The sequence below is a fragment of the Tasmannia lanceolata genome, unplaced genomic scaffold, assembly GCF_043159265.1.
Source record: "Tasmannia lanceolata isolate RefF3 unplaced genomic scaffold, GAP_Taslan_0.1 ptg000008l, whole genome shotgun sequence".
NCBI lineage: Eukaryota > Viridiplantae > Streptophyta > Magnoliopsida > Canellales > Winteraceae > Tasmannia > Tasmannia lanceolata.
In genome coordinates this window covers 30,112,242-30,127,740 of record NW_027518685.1, presented here as the reverse complement: position 1 = coordinate 30,127,740, position 15,499 = coordinate 30,112,242, and the positions used below count along the sequence as shown (strand labels likewise).

At 39.2% G+C, this 15,499-nt stretch overlaps 2 protein-coding genes across 2 annotated transcripts; one reads left to right on the top strand and one right to left on the bottom strand.

Annotated features, from left to right (window-relative positions):
* The first annotated feature begins 453 nt into the window (after window positions 1-453).
* Window positions 454-5,089, top strand: LOC143885133 (Bifunctional inhibitor/lipid-transfer protein/seed storage 2S albumin superfamily protein). Its single transcript, XM_077389142.1, has 2 exons — window positions 454-790; window positions 4,806-5,089. The coding sequence occupies exons 1-2, from the start codon at window positions 472-474 to the stop codon at window positions 4,973-4,975; spliced, it is 489 nt and encodes a 162-aa protein (XP_077245257.1). The 5' UTR covers window positions 454-471; the 3' UTR covers window positions 4,976-5,089.
* A 2,834-nt stretch (window positions 5,090-7,923) lies between these two features.
* On the bottom strand, window positions 7,924-14,344 carry PHP (PLANT HOMOLOGOUS TO PARAFIBROMIN). Its single transcript, XM_077389141.1, has 4 exons — window positions 13,119-14,344; window positions 12,179-12,261; window positions 11,952-12,069; window positions 7,924-8,127 (listed from the first exon to the last, which is right to left on the bottom strand). Exons 1-3 carry the CDS (start codon window positions 14,200-14,202, stop codon window positions 11,977-11,979), a joined length of 1,260 nt encoding a protein of 419 aa, XP_077245256.1. The 5' UTR covers window positions 14,203-14,344; the 3' UTR covers window positions 7,924-8,127; window positions 11,952-11,976.
* Window positions 14,345-15,499: the final 1,155 nt, after the last annotated feature.

The window sequence follows — 15,499 nt, the reverse complement described above, 5'->3', positions numbered from 1 at the left end:
TTATCATCTTCCTACATAGTCACCACGCCTTGTTAGACAAGACCTGTGTAAAATCATCAGCAAGATTCAAAAAACTCATACATTTCAAAAGCTTATATTCCCATAACGACACGTTCAAACAGTCATGCTTTTAATAAACCCATGTATTTTTTGCTGACCAAATACCTGTTCTCACAGTTGAAAACTTGGCTACAGACAAAACCCACAAATTTTCTTATTACTTATATATTGGATTTTACAACCTAAACCTGAATTTTATAAGCTAAAACCTGGATTTTACTATCTTGAAAATGTACAATCCTGGATTGTACAACCATGGATTATAAAATCCTTGTATCCAAACTGCCCCTATATATATGTCTCTCTCCCTACCCAATAGCCCAAAGTAAGAAACCCTCAAATTGATCAGCCTTAAATCTTACACAAACCCTCTAATTCTCACTCTTGTGAAGTTTTAGACCCAAAGCCAAAATGGGTCTGAGAGGGATGGAGAAGGGTCTAGTCATGGTCCTTGTGGTGACACTATGGGCAGGAGCCATGGCTCAATCAAGTTGCACCAACACCCTCATTACCCTATCCCCATGCCTTAACTACATTACAGGTAATTCGTCGACCCCTTCGGCGGCGTGCTGTTCGCAACTCGCCGGAGTTGTCACTTCCCAGCCACAGTGCCTTTGCTTGGTCATTAATGGCAGTGGGGCCGGGTTGGGGCTCAATATCAATCAGACTCTGGCTATGAGACTTCCGGCCGCTTGTAATGTCCAGACCCCATCAGTTAGCCTTTGCAATGGTAAGATCCCAAAAGACTCGGATTTTATTTCTCTAATTATGTCTCTGAGGTGTGAAGTATGGTGGTTTCTCCTTAGCATGGATCTAATCCTGAGTATAGGCATTACATTTAGGGCGCTTTTGGATTGCCGGAATCAGGAATAAGAATTGGCATCCTATTCCGATTCTGCTCTATTCTTATTTTCGGGGAATCCAAGCAGGGTGTTTGGATAAATGGGGAAAATTATAGAAAATAATATTTTCTATGAAAAATAATCTATAGAAAAATAAAATTTTAGGGCTAGCAGGTTTGCAGTTCTTCATGAAAACTAGGAAAGTTCTCAATTTTGGGAAAAAATTCCATGAAAAATAAGTTAATCAAACACCGCAAAACTTCTTTTTTTTTTTTTTGCAAAAATAATCCAATCGGACTTCGGGGACACTTCTGACTTGTTAGCTGCCGGTAAAAACGTAGAGAGTTTGTTAGGTCCGTCAGGTCTACAAAAATAGAACTAGAACGCGAACCCAAAAAAACTTCCTACATCCAAACAGCCCCTTACTGCTTGAGAATTTCCAAATATTGTCCAACTATGCTAACTATTGAAGTATAAATGATTAGATCACACCAACTCTAACTGCTTAAGGTTTTGGAGTAACTGGTTGTTTCACATGGTATCATAGTAGGGTTGTGGTAATTCTAGTGTATCCTCGAGGACGAGCAAAATCACTCGGAGAAGATACACACAAAAAGCAAATATCCCATGTTGGAAAAGTGAATGGATATGGAAGGGCTTATAAGGACTTGGGAACCCTCATCTTAACAGCTAGCTTTAAAGGGTGAGTTCTACCCGGGTCCCAACAAGTGGTATCGGAGCGAGTTGATTGGACCTCGCATTGACCACAACACTTGCGGTCTTGTTATCTGACGGATAGCCGATCCACCCATGGTCGTCTGTCCGGAAAGTAATCCTACTTTTTTTTCCTATGGAGCCTAACATTTTTTTTTTCCGCAATTCTCATTGCCTCCCTCGCTGTTTCCTACCAGGTCCGCCGAACCACCATTGATCCACACAGCCTAGCTCTCTTCTCTTTGGTCTTGCGTTCACATTCCACATATCTGAAGATTAAAGAAGGATCGTTTTTTTTTTTTGTAAAATGGGGATTCGGAGGTTACCAGTTCTATGGCATTGTCTGAATCACTAAATTTGCCACCGCCAAATCTGTGGCCCTTGTGTGGTGACTACTGACCATCAAATGGGACAAAACAACAAGCCCCCACTCTCTTTTCAAGGAAGTATTGGTTTTCTTTAAACAATGGCAACTGTAGATGTGTCTAGGCAATGGCTCCGGAAGGTTTGCTAAGGTCATTATTAAGAAATGGTGGGAAACAACATCCTTCTATTCTACTCAAAGACACCCCAATTTGTTTGGTTGTTACCATTGATAAAGACACCCCATTTCCTTTTACCTAAATCTCTACTCCGAATTTGATGTTTGCACCCTCTTTTCATGCCCTGTCCAAATTTTACCAACGTATGTTGTCACCCTTCTTATCGCCAATTGCAGTTTATCCTCACCACTTACTTCCTATTTTTCAAATTTATTTTTTCTCTATTTCAGTTGAGGTATCTCGATTGAAGTGTGTGCCCGAAATAGTGAGGTGTCTCTGTTTCTTGAGGTTCGTGTTTGATTGAGTAGTTTATAATCCATCAGTAGCGGTACCGATAGTTGATTCATTATGTCTTCCCCGTCGAGGTTTTCTTTTGCCCATTGAGGCATTGGTCCATAATGGTCTACTTTTATGAAAAAAGGGGCGGCCCAGTGCACGAGACTCCTACCATTGTAGGGTCTAGGAATGCTTGAGTTCAATTTTTATGAGTTTTGATGTTTTAAAACCCTTTCATGATGACTCGTCCATCGAGGCTTGAGTTCGATTCAACCCATTGAGGAAATCAACATCGACAAGATACGACATTGATAACATACAGCATCTTCAACAAACATCGGTCATCAATATTCAGTAGTGTATATCAAATCATGGAATTTTAATTACATCTCTTGATTGGGGAATTTTATTGTAACAAAAATGTTGGTCAATTTTCATCCACATATGTTTGAGGGTACATGTTAGAGTACGAGAGATCTAATCGTTGGATCATCTCTTAATTTGAATAGGAAAGTAGGTTAAATAAGGCAAGTTAAATTTAGGTGGGTAACTAGATATGATTTTGATTTTGTCTGTCTGTTCGTATCTTAAATCCTTTTCATGTTTATCCTTGTGTTCTATTTTAACACGTGTTAGGTTCATTGTACATTATTCACGATTAAGAGAATCCTTGTATCTAAGCGACCTCTATATTTATCTCTCTCGCCACTAGCCCAAACCAAGAGACTGATCAGCCTGAAGTCATACACAAACCCTCTAATCCTCACTTTTGTGAAGTTTTAGACCCAAAGCGAAAATGGGACTGAGAGGGATGGAAATGGGTCTAGTCATGGCCCTTGTGATGACACTATGGGCAGGGACCATGGCTCAGTCAAGTTGCACTTCCACAATCATTAGCCTAGCGCCGTGCCTGGCCTATGTTGGGGGTAATTCGTCAATCCCTTCGCCGGCGTGCTGTTCTCAGTTCGCCATTGTTGTCAGATCCGAGCCACATTGCCTGTGCTCGGTCATTGATGGCAGTGCAGCGGCGGCTCTGGGGTTCAAAATAAACCAGACTCTAGCTATGACACTTCCGGGCGCTTGCAATGTCAAGACCCCACCAGTAAGCAATTGCAAGGGTAAGATCCCATTAGACTTTCATTTTAACACTCTAATTACGTCCCATGGGCAGGGGAAAAAGGTGCTGTACGGACCACACTTTAGGATGATTCAAAGCGTCCATGTGATGGGCCACAACGTAAATAGGTTGTGCCCGAAAAATCATTTCTATCGGATGATCCCAAACCTCCGATCTATAGAGGAACTGCATATTAAGGAAACCTCTATAGATCGGAGGGCTAGGATCGTCCTATGGAAATAATTTTTGGCGAACAACCTATTTATGTTGTGTTCCATCATATGGACGGGGTTTCGATCGTCCTATGATGTGGTCCGTACAATATTTTTTGAAAATTACAGGACTATAAGGGCTTACACCATATAAAATCTCCTATTACTGAGTATAGGCATTACATTTGGGCCATGTTTGGCAACAATGACCTATTTTTCATGACAAATTAGTTTCTCAGTGTTGAGAGGAGAGGGTAGGAGGAGGAGAGAATTTAGAGGTCACGAATGGGTAGAGGGTGAGAAGAGGCTAAAAAACAAGAAAAATATCAATCATATTTTGGTTAAGAGGTGGCTAAAGGTCTGAAAAAAATCAACATATTTTGAGTAGAGCTTTTGTTTCTTGATTTTTAGCCGCGTGTCACCCTCATCTCATTTGTGCCCTCTCAAATCTCTCTCCTCCTCCCACCCGCCTTGGGAGACATTAATTTATCATGAAAAAAGAAATTCCTGGCCGCCGGACATGTGCCCGGCTCCATTTCTTTCCACTTAAAATGGGCATAAAATCAATTTTACGGCCTTTTTTCACTTTAAAATGGGAGTAAATTTTTGCTTTACATGGAAAGAAACATAGCCTTAGGAAAAAAAAATTCCACAAAAAATAGAGTTTGCCCAGCAATGAAAAAATCATTTTACGTGGAAAAAATTTCCTCGCATCCAAGCCCTTACTCACAATTTCGTAGAAGAGTCCAACTATGTTAATGATCACAGATAGGATAATCCTAATGGTCCCACATGGGGACATGAGGATGTAATTGATACCATTGATGTTGGACTATCATGATGCGACCGACAAGGTCATGATCCCAGCCGTCAGATCAAGGTGGGCCAATCAAATTTGTGTTCTCCAATCAGATCAATGGATCCACTTGCGGGCATGTCATATATGTGGGGCTTGAAAAGTATCCTTTAGGAAATAATCTAGTCTGTGTTTTTTTAGCATTTTTCTTCCAAATATTTCACTAAAGCCTTTGCTTGTGGACAGCTTCCGGTGGGCCCGGAACTTCTCCTGCAGGAGGGCCAACTTCATCCAGACCACAAACACCACCATCAGCAGGTGGGGGTCCATCATCTGATAGCACCTCTATGAAGCCCACCTTTTCTCTCTTTGTCCCTCTCTTTGTTCTGAGTCTGATTACTGTAATATTTACTTAGTTCTTAGAGATCTCTTTTTGAGTTTGTTTCATTAGAAAACCTCTTGGGGTTGTTCTTTTGAAGTTATTTTGGATTGTTATATCTATATTGGGTTTGTTTAGTTGTTCTTTTGAAGTTGTTTTGGATTGTTATATCTATATCTATATATGTATGAATCGTTTGATACATTGATGCTGAGAAAGAACTGTGGTTCCCTTTTCCCATTTTCCAGACAAATCCACGGCTTCTGCTTGGTGTATCCTGTTTCAGGGTTAGCGGGGATTTGGGTTGAATTTCATTAGGGCCCGTTTGGATACCTCAGATTTTGTATTTGGATTTGGAATTGAGTTTTCAGTACAAAATAAATAGATCTGCCAGCTCATGTTGGGGGAGACAGAGAGGGAAGGGGTTATTTTTCACTGTCAGTCGCTTAATTGGATATTCAAGAATTTGATCGGGATCCAAATGTCAACTCAAAAAGGGCTGCAGATGTGAGAATTCCAAATCAAAATCCTCTCGGCATCCAAACGGGCCCTTATTGAATTCTTATCTGCATTCAAACAATTCAGTAGAAGGTATTTACCATGAGAAATGATATCCACACTCCCTTATTCTGATAATGGAGCCTTTCAGTTTAATGAGTAGTTCTTACTTCTGAGACCGACCTTCCATCTTCGGTGCAAGAGTGCTCCACTGTTATTAATTAGATGAAGTTAACAATAAAGAGAGGAGTGTGGAGTCTCAATTAACAAAATATGAATGATAACGTTCCCTTTTTGGATTGCAATAAAAACATTTTTGAAGGAAAAAATTTATTGCGATTTTTTTTTCTTTTCACAGTTTAGAGAGAAATGAAATGGTTATGGGTAATTTAGAGGGATATTATTATAAATTGAAGGTCCCACTAAGTTAAAATTGAATTGGGTTAGTTAAGGTTATCTTTTTAGTAGGGCTACAACTCGGGTCGGGACGGTCGGGTTTTGAAGAACCCAACCCTACGCGAGAAATATCTCGGGTCGGGTCGGGTTTTTTTTTCCGGAAAACCCACGATTCCCAAACCCGGCCCTACCCATGATAAATCTCAGGTCGGATTTTTTCACGTTGACGTGATTTTTTAAGGAAAACTCTTGTTTAATTTTGAGCAACCACCAATGAAGAGCTATAACCTTTCAATTCACAATCCATTTGATAATAACACAATGAAGAGTTAGAACTTTTACATCCAATCTAAAGAAGTTCTCACCCAGAAAAGCAAGTCTAAAAACCCAGATTACTCAGAAAGAACATCTACCATGTGCTATATTATTACACAAATGCATACATGTGTTACTTTGAACAAATGCTGATTACCTAAGTTGATAAGAGAAGCACAGTTTAAAATCTGCACAGTTTAAAATCTACACACACACAACAGTAAGCACACATGGATGATTACAATTGCAGTCTTTATAGAGAAAACAACAAACACCTAGCAGTCACTGTTCATAGGCCAAATCAACTCAAAACACAAGAACGAAAAAGGAGTAAGCCACTAATCCAGGAGAGAATATAGATTTGGGTACCTGCACGGCTGCACAACTGCACTACTTTGATGATCTCTTCGAGTAAAAGAAAAATCGTTTATCCAGGATTGCTTCTAAATGACCAAAAAGAAAATGAAAATTGACATTTCAGGCGAGGGGTAAAATCATCTCAAAACCAAAAAAAAAATGGAAGAAAAGAAAAGAAAAACCCTAGAAGGAAAAGAAAAATAAAACTAAAAAAGAGAAGTAGAGAACTATCCTAGAGAACTCCTTGTAGAAGGAAATGGTGATCTTCACAAACACACCAACAGTCGGATTTATAGAGGAAGAAGAAATGAGAGAAGGCTCTTGCAGGCCCAAAATCCATAGCCGCCATCATCTCCACCGCCGGTGATCAACAAAGCCTAATCGATTATTCGGTCGTGGTTTTCAACTCCTCTCTCCTTCTCTGTAATGGTCTTTTACTCTTTCCTCTCTTCTTGAAACCCTAGGGCTAAAGGGGGGAATGAAGAGAAGAGGGAAAGAGGCGTGTGCATGACTCTCGAGCAACTCGGGTCGTTTATTACTTTATTACTATTTTTTAACACTTAAAGTTTTAACTTTAAGGAAAAAAAAGTACTACGCTAACTTAAGCAACTAGGGTCGGGTCGGGTCGGGCCCCTTCAAACCTGGCTTGACCCAAGAGTCATCCGGGTTTTGGGAACCTAAACCCGACCCGACCCGAAACCCAAGAAACCTCAACCCGACCCAGGCTATTTTCGGATCCGGTTTTACCCGGCTCAAGTTGCAGCCCTACTTTTTAGGGTGTCAAAAAGTATGAAAATTTTGAAATAATTTTCCTTTCCGAACTCTTCAAAAAAATTCTTGCAATCCAAACAAGGCGCTACGTATGATTTCCTCTTACTATTTCCAGATATAAATTTTTTCTTTAACGTTCAAGCAACGAACAATCAAAACCCTCAACATATTTAGCAGAAAATAAAAGAAAAAGAAGTGGGCTCCACATTTTATCAAAAGTAACAAGAAAAAGCTATGTGAAAGTGATATATATTCGCCCCATTTTAGTGTATCTATCCATTCTCTCCTATTTCTTCTGGCTTAAGTTGCAGCCTGCACTCCCAACCGAAGACCCTTTTTCTTTTTCTTTTCTTGAAGGGCAACTGAAGACGGGTTGTTGGTGTTAGCTCACTAAATGGGAGTGGGTCGAGGAAGAAAAAAGGGGCGAATATATCACATCCCATGACAAAATTACAGGAAGTGGATTCCACTAGTTTCCAACCTACTAAAAAAAATGGTTAAAAATGGTGGTTTGTGGGCCCTACTATTGTGTCCAAATACTATTCACATCTTGGCAATGTGTAGGCCTAGTTGATGGGTCCATAGAAGGTTGATGGGTCCATACTTCTATGGACCCATCACCCACAGCAAAAGTAAAATGGCACATGCTATCTAAATTGTCTCTTTGTACCATCAAAAATTCAAAATTGTCTCCTTACAAGATAAAATAAAATACAGTATAAACAAAAAATTATTCTTAATTAAGATACATAAGATCATGCATAATCCTTTAGTTCCTCTTCCGTCTATGGAAACTTGTTCAATTCCTTTCAACCGATCATCTTCTACTGTAGATAATCCACCACTTGCATCCTGTAATTGATTATATGTTTGGAATCCAGTCTCATGCTTAGAAGTCATGAACAACACATACAAAATTATAAACCATAGTATAAAAACAAAATAAACATGGGATCATCACCCAAATCCAATTTCATGATTCCTAGAATTCATGAACATCACTTTGAATTCATCACCCAAATCCGATCTCATGAATACTCGAATTCATGAACATCACATACCAAAGTGGGATCATCACCCAAATTCAATCTCATGATTACTAGAATTCATGAACATCACATATCAAAGAACAACAGTTAAAATCTTCAAATAAATGGAGAGTAGGCCATTTCAAGAAATACTGAAATCCCTGCATAAAAATATAGCAATAATGTAATATATAGTAATAATCATATCATCCACGGCGAAAAGAACAATAGCCCAATCATGTGAGAAAGTTGAAACAAAAATAGTCAAGGCACAGGAGCCTCTGCCGATTTATTGCATTCAACATCTCAAACCACACAAGTGGCACTTAGTAGACCATATAAAATCCTTAAGCATGCAATGAAAAAAAAAATTGAACATCTCAAACCATGCAAGCAATGCTTACTTGAGACCATTTAAAATCCTTAAGCATGCAACGGAACAAAAACAAAGTAGAACATCTCAAACCACACAAGTGGAACTTAGTTGACATGCCAAACACTCTCTGGATCATCGAGGGGTACCAAAAAAGCAAAAAAAGATTACATGTTGACCGATAAGACACGATGATATAAAACATTATACTGAGTGGCTAGTTAAAACCGATTACTAACATTCTCTAGAGTTCAATTTCCTATAGCGAAGCCCTCGATACAGAAAAGGCAAAAAAAATAAAAAAAGGTGAATTTCCCACATACGTTAGCAATTAAAAATACCACTAAGAGGCATCATGATGTAGTGCAACCTCATATTGTGGTCGAGGATGGAATGGATCAACATGTGCAAAACTTAGAGCATCTAAATGTTGTTAGAACCTATGCAAGGAGAGCCAAAACTGGTGTTAGTCGTGACCCAGAATTGGACCAGCAGCATGAGCTAAAGACGAGAGGAGGTGGCACTGTTCGTGAGACAAATTCTAACCCAGATGGGGAGTTAGAGTTAAAGTTATTAGAACTCTTAGTATTCAAAGAGTCCTAAGTTTTAGAAAGTCTTTTATGTGGGATTAATATATACGTAATGGGGTTTAAATGTTGAGGGACTTTATGACATATTGTAATAAGAGAAAGGAAGCTGGAGTTTTTGCGTAGGGTTTGTTGTCTATTTCTGTTTGTGGGATTTTCTTGGAGTGGAAACTTCAATTTTCGAAGATTTCTGCAGTAATTATATGCAGGGTATGATCTACGTTTGTAATCAACCTAGATTAGATATATTTCTGCTGCACACTTACATCATTTTGATTAGTTATCTATTGAAATGTTAGTTGTTGTGATTTTTATGTTGTAGTTTATCTTTTATTTGATTCCACATTTGAAGTATATTGTTGACAATTGTAATCAAGAGATAACCATCAACTCTTTTTTCTTTTTTGTTTGAAATAGCTAGATAACCATCAACTCTTGCTTCACATTCCTATTAAAAGTTGTATCATAATTTGATATTATAGTCAGGATGGTTCTTTAGAAAGCCACTCAGTCCCGACATTAGTGATGTGCAAGAAAACAAGAATCTTGACGAGGTTACGGAGAAGATTCGGCAACAAGCGAAGAAGTATGATCAAGAGATGAAGATGAAGGAGCAATTCACTCAATTCATCGTTACTCATACTCTAATCCTATGCAACCAAGAGGTACCTCAATCTAGGAGTATGTCGGGTCATGTAGAAACTAATATATGAGGAGTTGAAGATGATGTAAATCCTAGGTGTCAAGCTCCACAGAAGCGCAAATGATTGCGAGATAAGCATGTTGAAACCATCCATTCATGATGCTTTGTGCATCCATTACTTTTGGATTGTTTCTGAAGGTCAAGTAAAAGCTCAAACAATTGAAGAAATTCGAAACAGAGTGGTGTTTATATCTTCTTCATTTCCAAACAACATCAATTCATCTCTCTTTGGCCTCATGCGACAACGAGATCTAAATCAAGGCAGTTTTCAGGTCTCTAAACCCTACACTAATACTTCAATGGCTTCACAAGCAGCAGCATCCAAATCAGTCCCTATATTGAGCCAATTTGAAGTGCTTTCGGTGCGGAAAGATGGGAAACATGCATCCGAATTTTCTCAAGCTCGACAAAAGCTTTTAATGCAAGAAGAAATATGAGAAGATATGGGCGAACAATGCCATAATGAAGAATCTGGTGATGGCAATGGAGGCGATCCAGAAGAATCGCCAATCGACATGATCGTAAGCCTTTGCCATGTCCATTTTCACCACAAGATAGCTCTTCCCAGACCTTTTGGTTGAATCCACAATTTCATTTGCTATAAGGATTTCGTCAAGGATCTGGCATTTACTGACGAAAGCCCTGGATTTGGAAATAACGTCTCCCAATACACCCAACAATCGGGTCGCCAGCACTTTGGATAATAGCTTGTATAAGCTGTTAACAGGGCTAATAGGTCTATAATCTTTGAGTTCTACCACCCCCACTTTCTTGGGAATAAGAGTTACGAATGTGGCATTACCTCTGCTATTAATTACGCCCCTTTGGTGGAACTCCTTCATACATTTCAACACATCTTCCTTGATCACGTCCCAGGCGCTTTGTCCTTCTTTATGGATTGTAGGGCGGCTTTGATTTCCTACATTATAAATTCTCTTTCCATCCACTCCTTTTTCCCCTCCGATATTCTTTTGAATTCAAGACCGTCCTCTGCCTTCGGTCCCCATATGTGGTTCCGGGAGTACAAGTGTTTATAATAATCCACCACTATTTGTGAAAGTGATTGCTCTGAAAGTACCTGTGGTTCTAGGAGTACATGTTTGTGAAAGTGATTGCTCTGACTATATCCCGTGTGAAAATTCTTCCTTGCTTAAAGTTTGTATATGCTTTCGACCCTTGGAATGGATGAAGGGACATTTGCTTTAGTGTAGAGCAACGCTCTGTGGTTGTACAATAATGGAAACCTCCGGCTCAAGGTTTTATAAAGCTCAACTTTGACGGATCTAGTTTCGTATCGGTAGGTATTGGAGGAGTTCTTAGGGATGCAAGGGATGAGGTTATATGGGCTGCGAATTCATTACAAGAGGGTGATTTATGGAGCACAACCTCATTTTGAGATTGAGGATGAAGCACAGCAACATATGCAAAAGTTAGAGCACCCAAAGGTTGTTAAAACCTATGCAAGAGAGCCAAAGTCAGGGCTGTTCATGACCAAGAAATGGATCAAAAGCATGAACCAGAGAAGAGAGGAACCATGACTGTTCATGAAACGAATTTTAACAAAGATTAGGTCCACTTCAATGTAGGACAATTTGACGCACATAAATGTGGCAATGATGCAGGGTTTGTTGCCTATTTCTGCTTGGTGTATTTTCTTGGAGAGGAGACTCTAATTTTTGAAGATTTCTCTAGCAATTTTCTGCAGGATTTTTTGTGGGGTTTGATCTGTGATTGCAATCAACCTATATGAGATAAATTTCTACAGAATTTCATTTTTTTTATTTGTTATCTATTTAAAGGTTATTTGTTGTGATTTTTCCGCAGTAATTTATCATTAACTTGATTTCAAATTTGAAGTATATTGTTGACAATTGTAATCAAGAGCCTCCCATCGACTATAGGTTCACATTTTTGTTATGAGTTACATAACATCAATAGCCGAATGGAATCATTCAAAACAATCAACAGCAAAAGGAAAAACTTACATATTCACATGAAATTGGAGAAACTTCAAGTATGCGACCTTGAACGCACAAATTCTTCCAACCTGTCCCATACTTCGAGCGCTGCAGCCCTGTCCTGGTGCCGTTTGTTCTTGCTAATCTGCCCATCAAAGTCATATTACACATAATCCATAAAAGAATACTTAAAACTGTAGGAAAAACAATAAGTTAATCATCAACCAAGAAGCCTTGAATTGTTGTTTGCTCACCGAGATGATCTTAACATTCCACTGTTTCACCGTCTTTGCAGACTCCACACTGTCGTCCTCAAAACGCATGTAAAACCCAATAACTGCATAAGAATAAAATTTATTTACTATCATCAGATTCACATGCCTTTGGATCAATCTAATTGAGTCAGATAACAGAAAAAGTAAATCTTGCCACAGTCCTGAAGTAACAACTAAAACCAACGGTGTCACCAAAAAGAATTTAGAATTTTCCGTGGCCCAAGGAAATGACCAGCAGGAACATCATTTTTTGAAACATAAGATAAAGTAAAAGCCCAGGTGTGTACTGCCTCCAATCAAAGATAATCAACAAACATTAAAAAAAAAAACTTTTTAATAGGAAAGATGTAACATGAATTCAGTTCTACTCCCCATAACTAGCAATAGAATCAACACAGGCAAGTGAATTAATTGTACACAAGCAACAGATGAAACTAACTTAACAAACTAAACCAAGCACTTCCGTCGTACATTACCAACCTGTCCACATATTGCATTCAAACCAACTAAAATTCCCTAGCCAACACGAGTACACAGCTACTGCTCCTTTCAGACGGATTTCTTATATTTCCAATGACGGGTAGAAATAGAAATGATAAAATACAAATTTTCTCAATTAACAGTGCTTAAAACCCCAACCCCCAAAAATCGAACAGAAGAAATAAACAATTGTAAACCAACCATCATTTCCATTGACACACAATCAAATTACCCTCATACAGAATTCAAAAAAGAAAATAAATATTTATAAACATTATTAATTAAACAAAAAAGGAAAAACCATCAAACAGAGTTAGCAACCAAAATAGCAAGAAAAGAAACACAAATGGCCAAAACCAAATAATCTTAAGACATTTATAAACAGAACTTCTCTTATTGAAATTAAAAATCCCAAATTGGAAATTCACTCCACACTTACTCTTATTGAAGATATCCACATGATCTTTGAAAGGCCAATCCTTAAACTGCCACTCCTTCCCTAAAACAAACACAGCAACAACCCTATCCCAATCCTCCGCCTTCAATGCAGACGGCTTATCCCTAACCTCATACGCAGCCACCGCTCGATCCCTACTAAACTTCTTCTGCACCGTCACACAATCCGGCTTCGAACTCCCCATCTTCATCTGCTTCGCCTTCACATCAGTTGGTATAAAAACCCCATCTTCCAAAAACTCCTTCACATTATATATAGTGATCAACGTCTGAAACGCGCTAGGCACCAAAATTATCGGCACGCCCTCCCCAATCTTACTCCCTTTCAAATGCATCTTCGGCTTCGGAGTCGAATCATACCCTAACTCCTCCCCATCCTTCCAAAACCCTAACCCTCGCTCCTCCGATCCTAACAATCTACTCTTCGCAACGAGCCCGTCCTTACGCTGATTCGATTCAATCCGTTGCCGCTCCTCCTCACGCCTCGTGGACGCCACCAAAACCCCGTAAAAATCCCGATTCCGGCATTCGAGTAAGGCCTCCCTATCCTTCAAAGGCCTTTCTAAAGCCCTAATCATGGAAATATAATCCACAGGTCTCTCCGAAACCGTAATTTTATCGTCTGGTTCAACAGAGAATCCGAGATTGGGATCCTCCGGGCGGTATTCTTCGATTCCAGCGTGATCAGAAAGAGTGGGGATATCAGAATCTAAGGGGGTGAATTTAGGGTTTTGAGGGGGGGCGAAAGGGAGGAATTCGATGGCGTCGTTTTTAGAGACTTTGCCTTCGAGATATTCGAGTAAGGGTTTTCGATCAGGGAGGGTGACAGGGGGGATTTTGTGGGTGCGAGAATTTTGGAGGTAATCTGTGTGTTTTATGTGGAGGTTTTTGATGTAATGAATTAGGGTTTCTAGGGTGTAGAGATTACCTTGTTTGGATCGGTATGCGGTTTTGGCTGAGCAAGGGAAGGTGTAGTCTGTGCCGAATCGGAATTCGTCGTTGGATCGGATGATTTTGTCTAGTTCGTTGCGGACTGTGAATTCACGGAGGGCGGATAGAGGATCCATTGATTGAAGAGAGAACTAATACAGAGCAGTGTGAGGGAGAGAAGAAGAAGATAAAGAAGAAAAGGAAAAAGAAGAGGCGAAGTAGGAGTTGCCGAGAGCGAGGGAGAGAGTACTGATAAATACACGCTCAGTCTTTTCTTACTGGGAAGTGTTCGTGATAAATACACATATTTTATTATCTCTTGGATAACATAGCAAATTATTTTTCAATATATTGATATAATTGTTTTCATTGAGGTGATCATGTTTGTGATGTGAAAATATAGTTTTCTTTTTAAATTAATACACCTGATTACATAAATTTAGAGATTTTTGGTGTGAATATTAGTTTTTTTTTTCTACAATGCGTCAATGTAAAAAAACCCGACCCGACTCGATCTAACCCGAGAATTATCATGGGTAGGGCCGGGTTTGGGAATCGTGGGTTTTTCGGAGAAAAAAAACCCAACCCCACCCGACTCGAGATATTTCTTGAGTAGGGTAGGGTTATTCAAAACCCAACCCACCCGACCCGAGCTGCACCTCTAGGTGGTTTACTTTGGGGAGTTTTTATATGGTGTAATACCTTATAGTCCCGTAATTTTCAAAAAGTACTGTATGGACCACATCATATGATGATTCAAACCATCCATGTGATGGAACACAACTTAAATAAGTTGTTCCCCAAAAATCATTTCTACAGGATCCTATAGAAATGATTGTTGGGGCACAACCTATAAGGCGGACAATTTTGATCATCCTATGATGAAGTTCGTACGGTACTTTTTGAAAAATAGAGGACTACAGGGGCTTACACCATATTTTATGGAAACATCCATAGATCGGAGGGCTAAGATCATCCTATGTAAATAATTTTTGGGGCACAACGGTTTGGATCATCAAATGATTTAGTTGTCCGTACAGTACTTTTTAAAAGATACAGGACTATAAGGGCTTACACCATATAAAATCTCATCATTTCCCTTCATATGATGTAAGCCCTTATAGTCCTGTATTTTTCATAGGATGATCCTATCCCTCAGATCTATAGTTGTTTCCAAAATGAGAAAACGGTTCCTACACATATGTGTAGAGAGTTCTCTACACACTAGCTTAAAATATAGTGGGGGCCCACATTGTTTGGGTGATCCAAGCCATCCATTTTAAAGGCCCTCACATAGATAGGGTGTCTACAAAAAATCAGATCCATAGGATCATCCCAACCCTACGATTTGTGGAGGTAAAATGGATGTCTTTAAATAAACCTTCACAAATTAGTCAATTTTTTGCCTCTACAGTTCGAATGGTTAGGATGATC